Source organism: Lissotriton helveticus, chromosome 9, assembly GCF_964261635.1.
Source record: "Lissotriton helveticus chromosome 9, aLisHel1.1, whole genome shotgun sequence".
In the NCBI taxonomy this organism is placed as follows: Eukaryota; Metazoa; Chordata; class Amphibia; order Caudata; family Salamandridae; genus Lissotriton; species Lissotriton helveticus.
Window position 1 is genome coordinate 151,899,474 of NC_136070.1, and position 18,192 is coordinate 151,917,665.

The following is an 18,192-nucleotide window of genomic DNA, read 5'->3' on the forward strand; positions in this document are numbered from 1 at the left end:
ACACCCTAGTGGTGTCATGCTTCATTCACCCCGACGCCTATAAGTCGGGGTGGGCTCAACCACAGTGTTGGTAGCTCTTTGAAGTTATAGAAGGCCAGGGGGACTATAAAGATAAAAAACCTCCGACAGATCCCCAGTTTCCCTTTATTCTTGGGTCTGTCAGGGTTATTAAAAACTCTTTAAAAGCTGCTCAGAATAGGAGTATTATGGTCCTAAGACCCTCGTGCCAACCTGTTTCAGTCCATATGTGGCCATAAAGGTCCAGGACTTTCTTCAGGTCGGCCTCCCTGGGGTACAGAAAGGGTGTTCCCTATCCTTTCAGTGAATGAAGGGCAGAGTAGCTGCTCCTTATGTGTGTGACAAACGAGTTATCTGTCATAGGTAGTTCTCCATCCAAATTTTGAAGAGTCGCTGTTTCTCAAGAGACCGTGTGGCCTTTTAGGGGTTGCTCTGTAGTCAAACCTTCATCAAGAGTCCTGCCCCGCCTTCTAGCCTCCTAACCTGCTTGGTTCCGGTCCCTGCAGGTCTCCCATCTCCCATCTCCAGACTCCAGCGAACCGCCTGCATTCACTGGAGTTCACTATCAACATGCCAAAGTCACACCTGACTCCCACACAGATGATCCTTTTATCGGAGCCATTCTGGATACAGTGCAGTTTCGAGCTTATCCTCCTGAAGGGCGAGCCCAGGATATTCAGGCTTTGATACAGATGTTTCAGCCTCTTCCCTGATTTTTCGTGAGGTTGCTGAGTCTCAGGGCCTCCTGCAGCTTGCTAGTGACACATGCCAGATGGCAAATGTGGGCTCTGCAGTGGGACCTGAAGTTCCAGTGGGATGCAGCATCAGGGGAAGCGTTCCAACATGGTCCAGATCTCGGAAGGAACTGCGCGAGACCTGCAGTGATGGCTGACGATCTGCAATTGGGTCAGAGGCAGACCCCTCTCCCTTCCCCAACCAGATCTCACTGTAGAGACAGATGCATCCCTTCTGGGATGGGGCGGCCATCTGGGAGAGGTGGAGAACAGAGGTCTTTGGTCTCCAGAGTGATCCGGACTACACGTCAGCATGCTGGAGCTCCAAGCAATCCGATTGGAATTGAAAGCCTTTCTACCCTCCATCAAAGAAAGGCTAGTTCTAGTGTTCACAGAAAACACTACCGCCACGTTGTACTGCAACAAATAGGCCGGAGTGGGGTTGTGGACTCTTTAGCAAGAGGCTCTGCTTCTCTGGACATGGCTGCAACAGCAGGGCATATCCCTGGTGGTTCAACACCTAGCAGGTTGCCTGAATGCTATGGTAGACTAACTCAGCCATTGATGCCTAGCAGATCCTGAGTGGCATCCCCATCCGGAGTTGGCGCAAGGTCTCTTTCAACAGTAAGGGGAGCTTTGGTTATATCTGTTTGTCTCCGGTGGGAAACTGACCCAGTTGAATCTCATCATCTCTTTAAGACCATCAATTGGGTGCGCAGACTGAAATGGTTAAATATCTCTCCCACAATATTTAGCAAGAAATTAGTCAATTCCTGTTGCATACAATTTAAGACCTGCCTGAATGTAGAGGGTCCAAGTCACAGTATTAGGCTGGCTTATGATAAGATCGGACTTTATATCAGTAAGCTGCATACAAGATGGCCGCCGGATAGGAGCTCCCTGTAAGAGCTCCTGTACTGGGGATCCAGTTTTTTGGTTTTTATCCCCATTAGCTCCGAGCTGCACCGTCTGGAGCAACGCTAAAGTAACTGGAGCTACAAGTAACAGGATTACAACAAGTAACTGGATTTCCTTACCTGCTGGATGAAGCCTGCTGAGGATTCCCGATCTGACTGAGGACTGTGACCGAGACACTCCCGCCTTCCTCCTCGGACCTTGGGCTCCCCGCGGACCAACTTGCGGATGCCTGCTGCCTGGATCCGGCTGTGGACGGCTGGTGTGCCTGGCGAGGTCAGTGGTTGCCTGCGGGACGTCGTTGAAGTGGACCTGGACCGTTGCTGGCGCCTGGAGTGCGACGGACACGTCGTTGCGGAGTGGTGCTGCCCGCCGGTGGTTGCTGCTGGGACCTCCGTTGTCCTGCTGGGAGCTGTGCACCCTGTCTCGTCCGCTGGGCTCTGCGCCTGGCTGCTTGCTCCGGTCTGACTCCTGCGCCTCACTGCGACGACACCAGGGGAGGTGGGCGCCCGGTGGTCGTGGAGCCGGAGGAGGCGTGGGACGTGGCGGACTGGCGGAGCGCGGGCGAGTGAGGGCTTCCCCGCCTGGTTGATCACTGCGGGCTGGGCGCGGCGCGTCCTGCCCGGCCGGGTGGGCTGTGTGCCTGGCAGCTCGTCCTCCGCCTGCAGCCGCCGTCGTTCTAGGAGTGGAGCTGAGGGGTTTGCCACGGTCTTTCACACGCCGAACATCCAACTTCTGGGGGTGAGCCCGGCAAGGGGGAATGGTTTGCCCTGGACTGCACGATCCTGCGCGCGCTCACGTTTCTTTTTGGGATGTGCTGCACAGGTGTAATACACAGGAGCAAAGGCGGCCCCCTTTGGCTTGGAGGTGAGCCTGTCGATCTGGGCGCCACTGCCACCGTGATATGCAAACGCGGGCAAAAGATCGTATTTGCCCCTGAGGCTGGGTCTGCAGAACGCATGCTGAAGTGAAGGCTGATAAAGGTATTTACTGTGCCCCTCTCGTTTTTGCTGGTAAGTTACTTATTTTGGCCCCACTCGTTTTAGTTTTCGTTTTGAAAAAACCTCTTTTGTTCAAAATGGCCGGGGCCATAAACTGAGCACTTAATCCCCTCCTGTACCGCCTGAACCCACGAGGCCCCTCAGCAGCTCCACTTAAGATAACAAAACTGAGATAAGACTCCCCATGGCATGCAAGATCCTGAGCCAGCCGGAATAGAATCTGAAACTGCTCCTCCCTGCTATGAAAACAGCAACAACTAAAAGAGGACTAATGATTCTATCCTCCCTACTTGGCGGCCATTTTTAGACTACTCTTTCTCTCTTTGACGGCCATCATGGACTAGTCTTTCTGACTACTATTTACTATCGGTACCACAGACTTTACATAGCTCTGTATTTAAATCTTTGTGTGCTTAAGTGTCTGCCTTTTACTGCAGTATTATATTACTATTGGTATTTTATACCTTATGTAACCTGGTGTTCTTGGTGTGCTTAAGTGTCTGCCTTTTACTGCAGTATTATATTACTATTGGTATTCTACACCTTATGTAACCTACACCCATTTTCACTTTTCCTCACCGACAGTGCACTGATTGCTACCTCATATTCTACCGGCTGCTCACTAGTGCCATACTTGTTATTGCAGTAATTTGTTTGCACTTATATTGGATCTAGTAATTCATTAGTAGTTTAGCCCTATTTGTATACTGTATATGTTGTAAGCTGCACCTATCTCACTTTTATCCCTTTCATTCACTGATCGCTACCTCATTTATTTGGTTCATTATTGTAAGCTACTTCCATCTCACCTTACCACTATGATGCACTGATTACTACCTCATTTACCTCGTTTAGTCATGTAAGCTGCACCCAGCCACTTTCTACACCTGGATTACACCGTTGCTACCTCTTACACTATGATGTGTCAATTTGGCTCCACCTAACTGGTTGCTACCTATCATATATTGTACATGGTGTAAGCTGATTGCTACCTCTCATATATTGTACATTGTGTAAGCTGCACCTACGCACTGTTTGTTCCTGGATTGCACCGACTGCTACCTCTTATATTTTTGACTACTTTCGGCCACTCACTAGTGTCACTCCTGTGCCCTGTAACCAACGGCTGACAGTTTTATTGTCGTCTTTTCTCCCACACCCAACGTTACAGCCATCCTAACATGGATCTCATCGGTAAGCACATATATAGAATCAACTACCCTTCCACTCTCACCAAAAAAGCCGCTAAACGCTTTAAACATAACTTCTTGAGGTCGCACCCTGAAACACCCTTTGTCGACACCTACTTCTCACCGGGCAATGGAGCCCTGAACATTGATATCATCTTCCACACCTCACGCAGAGCCCAATGGAGAAAAGCGTTCCTAACCCTACTCACCGTCTCCACCACCAGGAAAACAGCTCATGGCCTAACTCTCTCTATCACACCTTTCCAACTCTTCCCTGGCAGAACCACCATTACTATCTACAATAACGGGATTGTCCTAATTCAATCCACGGACAAGAACCTGGAACTACTAGACAACCTGTTCCCCAAGTTCAAAGAGCACCTTTCCAAGCTGCGGACCTCCACCCAGAACTCCACCAGCACTATCACCCCTGACGTTGCAGCCCCCACCCACAACACTTCTAACATAGCTCAGCGTCGGATCCACACGCACCTCACCTCTACCCCCAGCACCCTAGTCAATCGCCCACCTGCTGTTACCGCCCCACACTCCCCAAGCGCAGACACAAATCTCTTCCCCTCATACACTAGCAGCCCCTCTAACACTACCCCTTTGACCCCCACTCATACCTCTCCCATCCCTCTCTCCCCTGACATAACAACTCCCACCCACAACACCTCCTACCTAGATCAGCACTAGAACGGCACGCACAATGACAAAGCCCACCCTTTGTTCCCCCCCACTCTCAGTCCCCACGTGAGTACACTCCCCCCATACATCCTCGATACACCCACATCCTCGATACCCCCACGCCCCCTTCCCCCCACGCTACATCCCCCACGAACGCTTCTGAACAGACCACCATCCGGAGTTTATCTCCCCCCCCCTTCCCTCCCCCCCACGGCAGATCCCTCTCCCTCCCCAGCTCCCTCCCCACTCACGACACCCCCACCCTCCCAACCAGTCCCACAGAACATACCGCCTCCCTTACCTTAGCATCCCCCCCTCTCTCCCCTCCCATTTTCAGCCCCCACTTCCTTCCTGCCACCCCCACTGTCTTCAGCCTTCACTCACTCTTCAACTCACCGGCACCGTCTCCCACTGACGTCACTACCTATGCCTCCCACCCTCCCCCTACTTCACCCACACCCCTCACCCACAAACCCGCCCACACTTCGAATGCCATCCCACTCATTATCACCGTAGAACCTTCCAACAACGCTAGCATATCTCCCCCCCCCCCCCCCCCGATACCCTGCCCGCTTTCCAGCTCACTACTCAACCATTCACCAATGGCTCTCACCACCAACCCCATCTCCAATCCACCTCTTGACCTGACTTTATCCACCCTCCAACAAGTCAAAGAGGATCTCCTACAAGTCAAAAAAGATCTCCATGCAATCAAAGACCTTCTCTTCTCACAGCCCAGTCTACCTCCCACCATCCCACTACCCTACAAACGACGCACCCTCCCTACATACCCTCGCCTCCAACGACCCCCGCGCTGGCCGACTATCCCCGTTCGCAATAACTCCCACCGCCCCCGTCGTGTCCTCAACTCACTGTCGGACCGTGACCTATGCTCTCTCCTACGCTCTTATGGCCCAGGTCCGGTAAAACACATATCCAACACACACATCCCCATACCCACAATTCTCACAAATCCTCTGAGGCTCCCAACCCTTAGCAACAGAGGTTCCGTCCCTAACAACCTCAGAAAAGTCCCCCTCTCCCTAGAAGGCTCGACCACCCTTCTCACTCTCAAATGCATCCTACTCAATTGCAGATCGGCCCAGAGACACTCCTCCGACATCGCTGATCTCGTCTCAGCAATGGATCTGGGCCTAGCCATTCTTACTGAAACGTGGCTTACTGAAACCTCTACCCCGATAATGGACATATTAGTCCCCCCCAATTATCACATCATTAGACTGGACAGGCCTGGCAAGACGGGCGGGGGAATTGCATGCATTTTTAGAAGCAACCTCTCCGTTACTAAAGCCACCTCCCCCTCCCTTACTTCCTGTGAACTCCTCTGCCTCGATATCACCAGCGAGGGCAAACAAGTTTGTGCTTTACATCTCATCTATCACCCGCCTGGTGACAACCTCATATTCACCCAACAACTCATGGACATGATCACATCCAATGCCGGTCGGCAGACCACCCAAGTCTACCTGGGTGACTTTAATCTCCACTGGAACGATCAGAATGACACAGTGGTGAATAGTCTCAAAACTTTCCTTAATGCGCTTGACCTCACCCAAATATGCGATAGACCAACACACGACAAAGGCTCGATACTCAATCTCATCATCGCCAAAGAGGACTCTACCCAACTGGAGGCGATCCAACCCTGCGACTGGTCAGATCACCACATTATCACCTTCTTTATCAACGGAAAAGTTAAACCTAACCCGGCTCAACCCACCAAATCCAAAACCTGGAAAAGGGACATGAAGAATCTTAACCCCACTACCCTGCCTCCCCACATCGGCAGTCTCCTCCTTCCCCCTTCAGGTGCCTCGGATGTTCAATCACTGACCGACCACTACCTTGACTCTATGAATTCAATAGTCAATGAAGTCGCCCCATTGCAACTGAAGAGAGTCTCCACCAAAATTTCTAACCCCTGGTATGACGGCAGACTCAATGACGACAGGCGTACTATGCGAATGGCAGAGCGTACCTGGAGATCTGACCACTCATCACTGCATCTCAAAACGCTTAAGAACAAGAGAAATGCCTACTTTAGGAAAATAAAGCGCACAAAGTCGGACTTCTTTAGCCGCCAGTTGGACCAAGCAAAAAACAGGCCAAGAAAGCTGTTGGAACTAATCAAGACTCAAACAAAGACACAACCCTTACAATCAAACAGCACAACAAGCGACACCCCACACTGTGAAGCCTTCTCTGCTTTCTTTAAGCTAAAGACCGACAACATAAGAAATGACCTCATCATGGATGTAAGCCGATTCCCCAACCACACCAGAATGTCTAACACTCAACCTAAAAACAAGGCATCATGGCTGTACTTCGACACCTACTCGGAAGAAGCAATACACAAACTGCTCTGCACCTTGAAGCCCTCTAATCACCTCATAGACCCCCTACCTGCTAATGCTGTAAAAGACTTCATCCCCTTGCTCCTCCCTCTTTGGACCAAAATCATCGACAGCTCCCTTCAACAAGGTCTCATTCCAGACTCTCTCAAGGTGGGGCAAGTCACGCCTATACTCAAGAAACCTACAGCTGACCCATCTGACCTGAACAATTACCGTCCTATCACCAATATCCCCACCCTGGCCAAACTGCTGGAGAAATGTGTCCAACTCCAACTAACAAAACACATTGACCAATTTGACCTCCTCAACCAGGCTTCCGAGCGAAACATAGCACGGAAACAGCTATGACACACATCATTGATGACGCCCTCCAAATCCTTGATCGCAATGAGTCCTGCCTCCTCATCCTTCTTGACCTCTCTTCAGCATTTGACACGGTCAAACATGAGAACTTACTGGAGCTGCTAAGCACTAGAATGGGTCTATCGGGAACTGTTCTCAAATGGTTTTCTTCCTTCCTTCATAACCGGTCTCAGAAGTTCAAGATCGACAATGTGCTATCTACACCTGTGCCTGCAGATCTAGGTGTTCCACAAGGATCCTCCCTCTCCCCCACACTGTTCAACCTCGTCATGGAACCGCTCGCCACCTTGCTCCAAGCATCCAATGTTCAATTCCATATGTACGCCGATGACACACAACTTTACCTAAAGCTACAATCCCCGGAAGATATCAAACTTGTGAATTCCACACTTAGTAACACTCAATCTTGGTTGGCCGATAATCACCTCAAACTAAATGCTCTGAAAACTGAGTTCCTACTCATCTCACCCCCGGCGAAAATTTCCACCACCCAAACCTGGCTCAATAACCTAACAGCACTCAATGTCCAACCTACCATCGTGGATTCTGCGAAATCCCTAGGCATCACACTCGACGCCAAGCTCAACATGCAACAGCACGTTAGCAAAGCCACAAAAGGAGCTAATTTCCAAATCAACACACTGAGGAAACTTAAACCCTTCCTCCCTGCCAAAGACTTCCAAACTGCTGTACAAGCTTTAGTCATCCCTCGCATAGACTACGGAATTGTGGCCCTCAGCGGACTCCCGCTATCCACAACAGCACCCCTAAGAGCCTCCCTGAACGCTGCCGCGAGACTCATTACTGGCTCAAGAAAACATTTGCATATATCCCCAGACTTAAAGTCTCTAAAATGGCTGCCTTTTGAAGCCAGAATACAGCTAAAAATTGCAGTTATGACACACTCGGCCGTGCACCACAATGCACCCAACTACCTCGCTCAAAAGTTGTCTATATCAGGAGGTTCGAGATCCAATAGAAGTACAAAAAATCTACTCCTGAAACCTCGCAGATTCCGGAAAGAAAAAACATACAAACGCTCCTTCTCAGGAATGTCACCCAGGATCTGGAATGCGCTCCCTCCTGAAACCAGGCTTATCTCCTACACTGCACTCTTCAACAAAGAGGTGAAAACCATCCTTCTGGCCAAGATCTCCTGAACTTTATAGGTGCTGGATCAGAGACTCTGCATCGCTTTGTATCACTGATCACCTTGTCCTTTGGCACTATACTCCTAGTTGATGGTGACATTACTACGCTACTCTCTTACTACCGACCAATATATGATACACTTTGGTTTATTGAATCACCCTCCCGATGCCCCCACCCAGTGTTCTCTCTATCCTAAGAAATTGGTATAAGCCATCCACACATCCAAGGTTTACCTGAACCCTTCTGTAGTGGGATCAATGTCTTGTGCCGTCTTATATTACTTGTTTACCTGATTGTATATTGATATGTTTTCTGTTCGTTACTGTTATCCTATTATGTTAGTGACTATTATACTGCTCCCATTATCTCTGTTCATTCCTGCTGCCCCTACCCCTGTCTCTGTGAAGTGCTCTGATATCTGTAAGGATCTTGTTAGCGCTATATAAAACTTTGAATAAAATAAAAATAAATAAATAAAATAAGGCCCTTTTGTCTCAGCCTAGCTCCGGCCTGCCACCCCTTTGCTGTGGGTTTGATAACACCTGTACCAGGGCACGTAAGACACTTCTTGCTGATTATTTATTTTAAATCTATGTGATGGGAAGCAAGTCAGAGAATGTAGGGTGGCTTACAAAGTAGCTAACAATAATAGGAAGTTAGAACTGAAGTAGAGTTTTGGGAGGATTTAACCTTGGCCAGCTCATTAAAAGATGGTACCTGGTCCTGGAAGGTTGATAACCATTCTTTCTTTAAAGATAAAGGGACTGACTCAACGGCTACAATCCCAGCCCAAGTTTGGGAGGATCACTGTTCTGCTTTATATCAGGAGGATTGCCCTGATGACGAATCGCCTCCTGTGGGTCAGGATGAAAAATTGTCATAGAATAGGAAGAGGTTAGAGATGCACTTGTATCCTTACCAAAGGGTAAGAATTTAGAAGCCAATGGATCCCTGGTGGCTTGTTTAAGACACGTGTAGGTCTCTGGCCCCACTTTTAACTCTGTTTTAATGCTGTCATTAGTACTTCTATCACAGAGTCTTATCGACATACAGTTATTGTTCCCGTTTATAAAAAGGGGGAGTAGAAGCAATCTTTCCTGTTATAGGCCCATTAGCTTAATAGAAATAGAGGTAAACGTTATAGGCAAAGTTATACTGAACAGGTTAACTGAGTGGTCTAAGGCACAGAATATATTATCAGATTTCAGTATGGCTTTCATGAGGGGAGGGGTACTGTTTAACAAAACCTTAATCGCCATCTTATTATTAATAAATATGATGGGGCAAAGAAGGGTTCTCTACATCTCGTCTTCAAGGATCTCATATCTGTGTTTGATTTGGTTAATAGAGAGAAACCCTGGGCAGAGCTGAGATCCATGGGGGTGGGTGGGCGTCTGGTTAATTTCCTTCGCGATGTCCATTGCGGTCTGACAGCTTCAGTTCACTATGGTGGCAATAGCGAATTTACTAAGCATTTTGCACTCGGTAAGGGGGATCAGCAGGGCTGGATTTTGCCCCCTTTCTTTTTATTGTGGATGTTAATTGCCTTGAAAACGTGTATTCCAATATCAAACTTTGGCAGCAAAATTTGGGGTTATGTTAATATCCATCCTCTGGGGATTGCAGAGAATACATTTCTCAGAGGGCTTTTGGGTTTGGGTCAATAGACTCCCACAGAAATTCTTCACGATGAGCTGGGTCTGCCGTACATATTAGATTATATACGGTTGCTCCCTCCCTTGCTTTGGTGTAATGTCTGGTTAAAGGATGTGTTAAATTTGAACAGATTAATTATATTAGATGATGAAACTGATGTATCTAAAATGTCCTGGCTGGTATATATTCAAGAGCATTTCATGCACCTTGGCAGACACGAATTATACTTCAATCCTGACAGCATCACCAAACATGATATTGCGTGGCTCAAGGAGGCTTATCTCCTTAGATCGACAGTGGAGAAGGAAGCAAAATCCTTGACCAAGCCCCTAGTTTGCAGCTTTATTATGGTTAAATCGGTGCACGGGATTGAGCCATAATTACTCTCCGACATGCCTATTGTTCAGCGTTGTCTTTTTACCTTCTGTTTTTTAGATTAGGTTTGTTGCACCAGCTGTTCTATCCCATTAGAACATTGTATAAGTATAATGAGCCTCCTTTATGTACTTTAAACTTTTTAAGTGTAATACTATGCACATTGTTCTGATTTGTCAATTGTATGCACATCTTCGTCATAAGCTCTTAAAACCGTTTTTTTTTAACTAATGGTTTTTATCAGGCCAGGCCAGGCTTTTATTTTTGCAACTTTTAGATTCACATCAGTTTGCTACAATGTGTCAAAGTTCCTTATGGGGGTTTATAAAGTTGTTTGTCTGGTACAAAGATGAGTTAGGATGTTTGGTGGAACTATTATGTTCTTGCTTTTTATCATGGAGGGTTTTATGTATTGCTGTACAATGGTTTTTATTATACTTGAAAGATTTTATTGATAAGATCGAGTAACGTTTATGATGATGATGATGACTGGCAATATCCTTATAACATATGGCAGACGGTACTTTATTCCACATGTAGCATCCTCTGAGGGAAAAAAACTATTATGCTGGTCCCCCCTTCAGTATTTGAACAGATTTTGTAAACACAAGCTCATAAAAGTCACAAGACCCTTTATTAAAGATACTGCTTTATTCTCTAGCCTATAGCAAAAGTTTTTTCAAAAATGAAAGGTTATCCCTTGCTTTTAGTCTCAATAAGTAAGATAATTCCCACATTTTCCATTCCATACAGCCACGTTTAAAATATCCTGATTTGAAGAAATTTTTTAAGCATTCCCTTAGTTTTAAGGGTCATATTGCCAGTGAATTATTTCAGAGAAAATATTGTATCATTGACTCCATTTTGAGTTGATAACCCTGTCATAATTTATCTTATGCTGTATTGTAGTCCGACTTATGCGATGATGATTTGGATTTTGAGAATAATACCAAAAAGAACCTTACAAAGGAAACCTTGACATCTGGAAAACAACCTGCTGGCGTCAAAAGACAAAAAAGCAGTCACCATTTGAAACGAAAGGTAAACATAATGTTGGTGTCCTGTAGTTGTTTTGCAGTGCTGTATAGTTTTTCTTGTATTCTCTCAAACTCAACTTTAAAAATATTATTTTTGTTTCTTATCAATGCTTTGTGATTTATTTTTTTCATACCTAGACCCAACGGCTCTCTATTATCTGCATCACAAACATTCTGACTATTCTCGCCTTATTGCTTTTAATTAGTCTCCCTCTACCCACCTCCCCAAGGCCATCTCAGCCTGCCATCCTTCACCCCAACACTGCCATTTCTTGTTGCTCCATGCCACATCTGACCTACTCTAAAGCTCACTCTGTCTTCTTGGCTACTTACTACCTCCGAATGGCTCTGAGTGAATATATCCTCCTCTTTCTTTTTGTACTCAAGCCACATCCTCTTCCACTTCTCATTTTACCCACTCTTGTGGCAAATGTGATAAATTGGATTGTTGTTCGAGGGCGTAAAACTCAAGCAACAGCCACAATCCTTGGCTGGTGAACAACAAAAAGTCACTAAATTCGGCTAGTGGTAAATGAGCTAGTGCACCCAGACCAAGCTGGGCTCAGGCTGGGTCGTTTTACCAGACTGGACCTGAGGAGACCGCATTACCATTTGGCTGCAACAGCGGCTTCGATTGAAGACCGGATTGCCTCTCTCGTTGCTAACAAGGCCTTTGACTGTGGACTGGCCATATCTCTTGGGGATCTTGGCCAAGATGGACTTCTGCACGAAATATATTAAATTGGTCAAACTGTTATATGACAGATCGAAGGCCTGAGTGAGGTGAATGGCCCCACTTGTTGAGGTATGTTGGACTAGTATTATTAAGTGCCTTGAACGTGTGCCCAAGGAGCTTGAATTGTCTCTAAATATTCACATTCACATTTAGTTCCAAAAACTAACCTTTTGCTGCCTCAGCGAAGACGGTTTCTCAGTCACTCTGATATCAGTTTCCTCTCCATTTTTGTTTCTATTTCAGAGATGACATCTAGTATTTAACAACAAAAAAAACAAATCCTTTTTATTTAGTGACACCTTTACAATGCTGACTATTTATCAAAGGTATCTGGCCATTGAATACATTTACAGAGTGCATATTCCAGTATTCCTATTACATAATATTTTGACCATCTGGATGTAAGGGACCCTCTTGGTTCTTTGCAGCAGAACACATTTATTGGCGATATGATAAATACTCAGTTGGAGATTCTGCTTCCCTTATGCCGCCTTCAGATAACCCCTTCACTTCCGCAAATTAAGTCTTAATTTCCGTGCTAGGTCTCACACAGTAGTGTGGTGGTTCTAAAAGCCTCAAGACTTCATGGATATAGATAGTCCCACTTGTCCATATCATAATGTGTAGGATATAACTTCGTCTTGTGTCCCAGTGGAGCAGGGAATTTAACTCTTAGTCTGTCAGAAGTCTTATCTCTTGGAAAGCGCCTGTAGGCCTTCTTATTTGTGGGCACCCTGTTTTCTGAAACTCCAAGTTAGTATCACCATGACTGGGGAATGGCTATGGGCCTACCAATGGTGACTCTTATTTGGCATCTTTCAAATGTCAGTCTACTGAACAATCTGGAGTTGAAGCAGTGTTCTAAGCCCTCAAGTCATTTTGGCCATCCTCAGAAGGTGAACAACCCTCATCCTTGCAGACAATTTGATGGTAATGTTCTACAGAATAGTGGTCTTTGGAATTAGACTGTGGAACAGGGACTTTGACTGATCGGAATGGACTTTCACGGGCCTCCAACACACAACTAGATTTTGTTGTCCCGCGTGGTAATCTGGGCCCCTCCCAATTGACCCGCTGTTGCTGAAGTAGTTCTACACACCCTGCTTGATTCTTGCACGTAGTCACCGGTCCTGAAACGTTTGCCTACAGTTATGTACGATTTTCAAAAACAATTTTTGAAATCTTGCAAGAAGCTAAAAGGCCATATACAAGGTTACAGTATAAAAGCAAGTGTTTACTGCATTGAACACTATCTTATATTGCAAATCCTCTACAGCTTTATTAAAGACCAAACTGTGCTTTGTAAGAATCCTTCAATCCTTCTCCAAGCTCAGAATTAGCACGGAGACAGCGCTTCTCACACTTTTTAAAAAACTCTGTCTAATTCAAAAACGACTGTGTAATGCTGGTGATGCCTCTGGTTCTGTCTAGGCAGGGCAAAGGGTGGCCATTCAGGTCTGGTGAGCCCACCTTGCAAACAGGACCCAAAATGTCTGTTGCTCATTGGGCCGTCAGAGTTGAAACGTATATGGTCCACCTTCTCAGAAAGGCATATACATGCAGCGAGAGCCTAAGGAGTATTTGGTGCTTTTAGAGGTTTCTTTCAACATTATATGGAAAGCAATGACGTGGTCTGCTGCATACCTGTTTGTACACACTTTAACATTGGATGAGAGCACTACGTTCTGATATCCACCTTTGCAAAGTAACTAATTTCTAAAAAGGCTGCCACACTTTGGTGCATATTAGTCTTCTCGCAACTCTGGTAGGAAGGTGACTGGACATACAGCAGGTTCAAGTTACTCGCCTGTTGACTTTTTCCTATTTTTGGTCCTTGGTTACTCATCCTGTGGAGAGTAAAGGCTATCCGTACTAAAGACACTCTGATGAGTAACTTGCACTTTACAATTAAGGAATGGTGTCTGATATGTCTTACGTGCACTTGTTCATCAGGAAGAAGTTGGATAAATGTCACATATTCCTAAATGCTCCTGTGTGTTGTTTCTTCTTTTTGTAGCTTGCAGCACAGCAGTTCTTCGATGTGGAAGCTGAACTCTCCTCAGAAGGGGCCGATGAAGTGTCATCTGATGAAACGATTGATTCAGCAGACGAAGGGCATTCCTCGCTGGTGGAGTTTCTTAATGACAATACGGAGCTCTCACAGGCTTTAAATGGTAAATATATTTAGAATGCAGCCACCAGTCTTAAACTCGAATTATAACATTGATTGGAATTATTACATTTTTTTTAATCTATTACTTAATAAATTAACCATGTCTGATAGAATTATCTCTGATCTGTATTTTCTTATTTACGTATTGTCGATGCAGGTAAAAATAAATACGTCTGTAAAAATGGTCAATTAAGTGCATGTTGTCACTAATTACATAGCAGCCCTTGCACCAAGTGCTGATGTGAGTACTGCTTTCTCCAAATTTGTTTTAATTAGCTTATTGGCGTTGGGAACTGAGCACATACAAGACAACAAGTTATTACATTATCCTTATGTTAAAACAGTATTTAGGTGTTGGGAGAAATAAACAGCCTCGGTCAATACCTCACACTAGACAGTACATTTAACACTTCTCCCTATGCATCTCTTGCAACCCCACAACCAATTAGGCAAGAATAAAAAGAAGATTCAGAATTGTGCCACTGACGAACAAGAAACATTCTGAAGTTACTTGTGCAGCCCACCTGGTGTCCTTTACTTATCTCCATCTCCACCAATTTGTACCCTTTTCCTTGACCACATCAACAGAAGCAGTCACTGAACCAGCTTAGTAAATTAGAGATAACCACTTAAAGTACCTGTGATTATCTGCATGAAACGTTGACATATTCTTTACAAAAATTGAATACAGCAGGTCATAGTTTAGTTTTCCCATCACCCACTGTGACCGGTCTCCTGGTGTTAGAAGTGTTGTCTTCTGCTACCTCCACACTCCTTTCTTTTAAACCTCTTTCTACTACATTTTCCAATTCCAAACTTCTCTCCATTAAACTGGTTATATTCTAGTTCCGTCTTTATTGAAAACAGTAGTGCCATTTTTTTCAAAGTTAATTGAAAGCGCGGTTATTGTTAAACAGGAACTATAACCGATCTTGGAAATAAAGAGACTCCTTGATCCAGCCTAAACTGGGGTTCATCCTTCTAGCAGGATAGAGTTCGTTTTTGTGGGTGTCTGAAATCGTCTTCATAGGACACCGGATGTCGACAGTTGTGCTGCCCAGGTTCTCCTTGGCCTTTCCTCAGCCTTTGACCCTGGCCATTCCCCCTACTATGCTGCATCGTCTTGAGGCCCTGGGGGTAAGAGCCAGTGTCCTAGTGTTGTTTAAATCATTTCTCCAAGAAAGCACTAAAACAGTTTCCATGCCTCTACTCCTTTGTGTGGTTCCATTGGCTCATCTCTGAGGGCTATGCTTTTCAACATTTACATCTCTCCTTGAAAACATGAATTTGATTTGTTTGCTTTCCTTTTACCTGTTAATGTAAAACGCTGATGCCTGTATAAGTAGGTGTCTCCCACATAGTTTTGTTTTCAAGGGTATCTAACATTTCCCTTAAAGTTAATAATACTAAAAAAATAGAGGTCCTTACGTTGGGCAGCACCTTCACTGTCTGGTCTGATACATGGTGGCCAGGCACAATGCACTTTGGTTCTCCCCTTCCCAGGTAGGGCGCAAGAAGAGCATCCTTTTTGGGAAGACTCCTTCCCATAAGCGTCAGGTGAACAAACTCTGTCCTCTTCTAGCATCTTCTCTTGCTGCAAACACCGGCTTCAGATGTCACACTCATCTAAATAATTAGGAAAACTGAATTACAGATTCTTTCCAGTTCAAACTCAGAATACCTTGCACCATCCTATTTTTAACTGTACTGCTTGACACCTCTTTGTCCTTCTTTTATTGCGAACACCATTTAAAGAGAGGCGACTGTATTGCACCTTCACATAGCCCTTTTTGGCTAATTTTATTTAAATTGAGCTTTGTGTAAGGTGTATTTCTAAGTTGTCGATTCACTTCATGTTTTTATTTGTTAATATAATGATGTCCATTTTGTAGGCTTGCCTTTGCTGGTGATCTTGTGATTATGGACTCCTCCTTGTAGGAGAATAGGGTCTGCTATCCTATGGTCACCCCATTTTTTTGCTTTTTGCTTCACTCGTTTTTGACTTAATGTGGCTGTGGGCCTGCTAATCAGACCCACAGCCCTGCTGTTCTCTCTCTAAATTCACAACATGTACTTTAGGTATATCACCAATTGGGATTGGGTCACCTTATGAGCCCCTGTACAGAGTACTATAGGTAGCCAGGGCATAGGTGCATCCAAGGCCTACCAGGGGCTGCAGCATATCTTTTGCCACCCCTGGCTGGCCATCCAAACTGACACAACTGGCTGATCACTCAGCTGGGGCAAGGTCGTGTAAACACCCCTTCCTTAGATATAGTATTCCTATGTCTAAACCTATATCTGGACACATATGCACCTATAAGTCACTCCTATGGCAGGTCTTAACAATCCTGAAGGCAGAGTGCTTGGTTTTATGCGAGATGGTGCTCTAGCATGAGCTGAGCCTGTCTGCAGCTTTCGGAACCATGTCCTTATAGCTGTTCTAGGATAATGCCATACCATATACTCTTAAGTGCATTATGAACCTCCCGGTTACATGCTATCTTTGGTTTGGCTTTATCAAAACATGTCGTGTAAGGTGTCATACGCTTTGGAATACTACCCCCTCGCCAATTCTGGCGACGGGGGTAGCCTTCCACCCTTCTAGAGGGAGAAGACATGTTACTTCCATTAATCCCGGTTAAAATTAACCAGAGCCTCAGCATCACAAAATGAATGCTGCTGCCACAGACACAAGTCTGACCTTCTGCTGCTGGGAGTCCTTCCAGCGAGGGAGGCTTGGACAATAGGTTTCCTGTCACAGAGAGGTGCTAGCACCACCCCAGACAGGAGATAGTGGATTGGGCAGGGAGGGCTGATTGAAAGGAGATATTGCCTGGGGCACACAAGGTGTCCCATGCATAGGCCAGTTCAAACCGGTGCTGGGGCACTCCAAACTGGACAAAGGGAAAGGGGTGTAACCACCCCCTTCCTGGGTCCCACCCATAGGAGGGACCTAGCAGGTAATCCAGCCCCTTGATTTGGAATAAAGGTAGGAGCTGTGTCCTTAGACTTTAGATAATCCTGACTGAAACTCTGATACCAAACTCTGGACCCTTCGACATCCTACTCGACGTAGAAGACTGAAGAATCTCCCTTGTGGTCAAGGAGTGACCACCCTGTGCAAGCAGGCACCATCAAGCGCTCAACGGTTTGCTTTGTTGTTGCTCCCACCGGAGCTCGAACGGCAGAGACCGACAAGAACCGGACTTCCAGACATCCAACAGCCCGATCCACAGCCACAGCAAAGCTGAGACCCGTGGAGGCGACGAGAGACGTGGGACCGGCCATCTTGGAAAGCCAGCGAAGTGCTTTCTGTGCAGCTCCTGAGGCACCCTCGAAGCTGTGCATTGGGGATTGAGAAGCCCCAGCCCGAGCATCCTTTGAACCGAAGATCAGCTCTCCACACTCACCGAGTGCTGCGTGGGGCCCTTTTTCATTTTCCTGCTCGACGCGTCTGTCCGGTCACTTGCCCGTTGGCTAGTGGCCTCTGTGACGACGAACCTTCAAATTTTCAACGCTGGTCTGGTTGCTCCAGACTGGCCCTTGCTCCCCTGAAAAGGAGAAGCCCATCAGACCTTGCTGGTCTGACCCAGAAGCCATCTTCGATTCCTGCGTGGGTTGCATTTGCAAGGCCTGTTGACTCCGAATCGAGATCCGACACCGCCGACAGCAAGAGCCTTCGTGGGACAGTCCGTGTCCAGCACCTGGTCGTCGTCGACACCTCCTGGTCCACGTGGCAGCGGAGACAAGCTTCACGACATCACCTGATCGCAC

General features: G+C 46.2%; 1 protein-coding gene across 1 annotated transcript in view; it reads left to right on the forward strand.

Moving 5' to 3' along the window:
- FANCM (FA complementation group M) overlaps positions 1–18,192 on the forward strand; it is an 837,191-nt gene that overhangs the window by 741,897 nt on the left and 77,102 nt on the right. The window contains exons 17-18 of the mRNA XM_078659682.1: positions 11,379–11,510; positions 14,260–14,416. Coding sequence (XP_078515808.1) covers positions 11,379–11,510; positions 14,260–14,416 — 289 coding nt within the window. The remainder of the gene's footprint in view (positions 1–11,378; positions 11,511–14,259; positions 14,417–18,192) is intronic.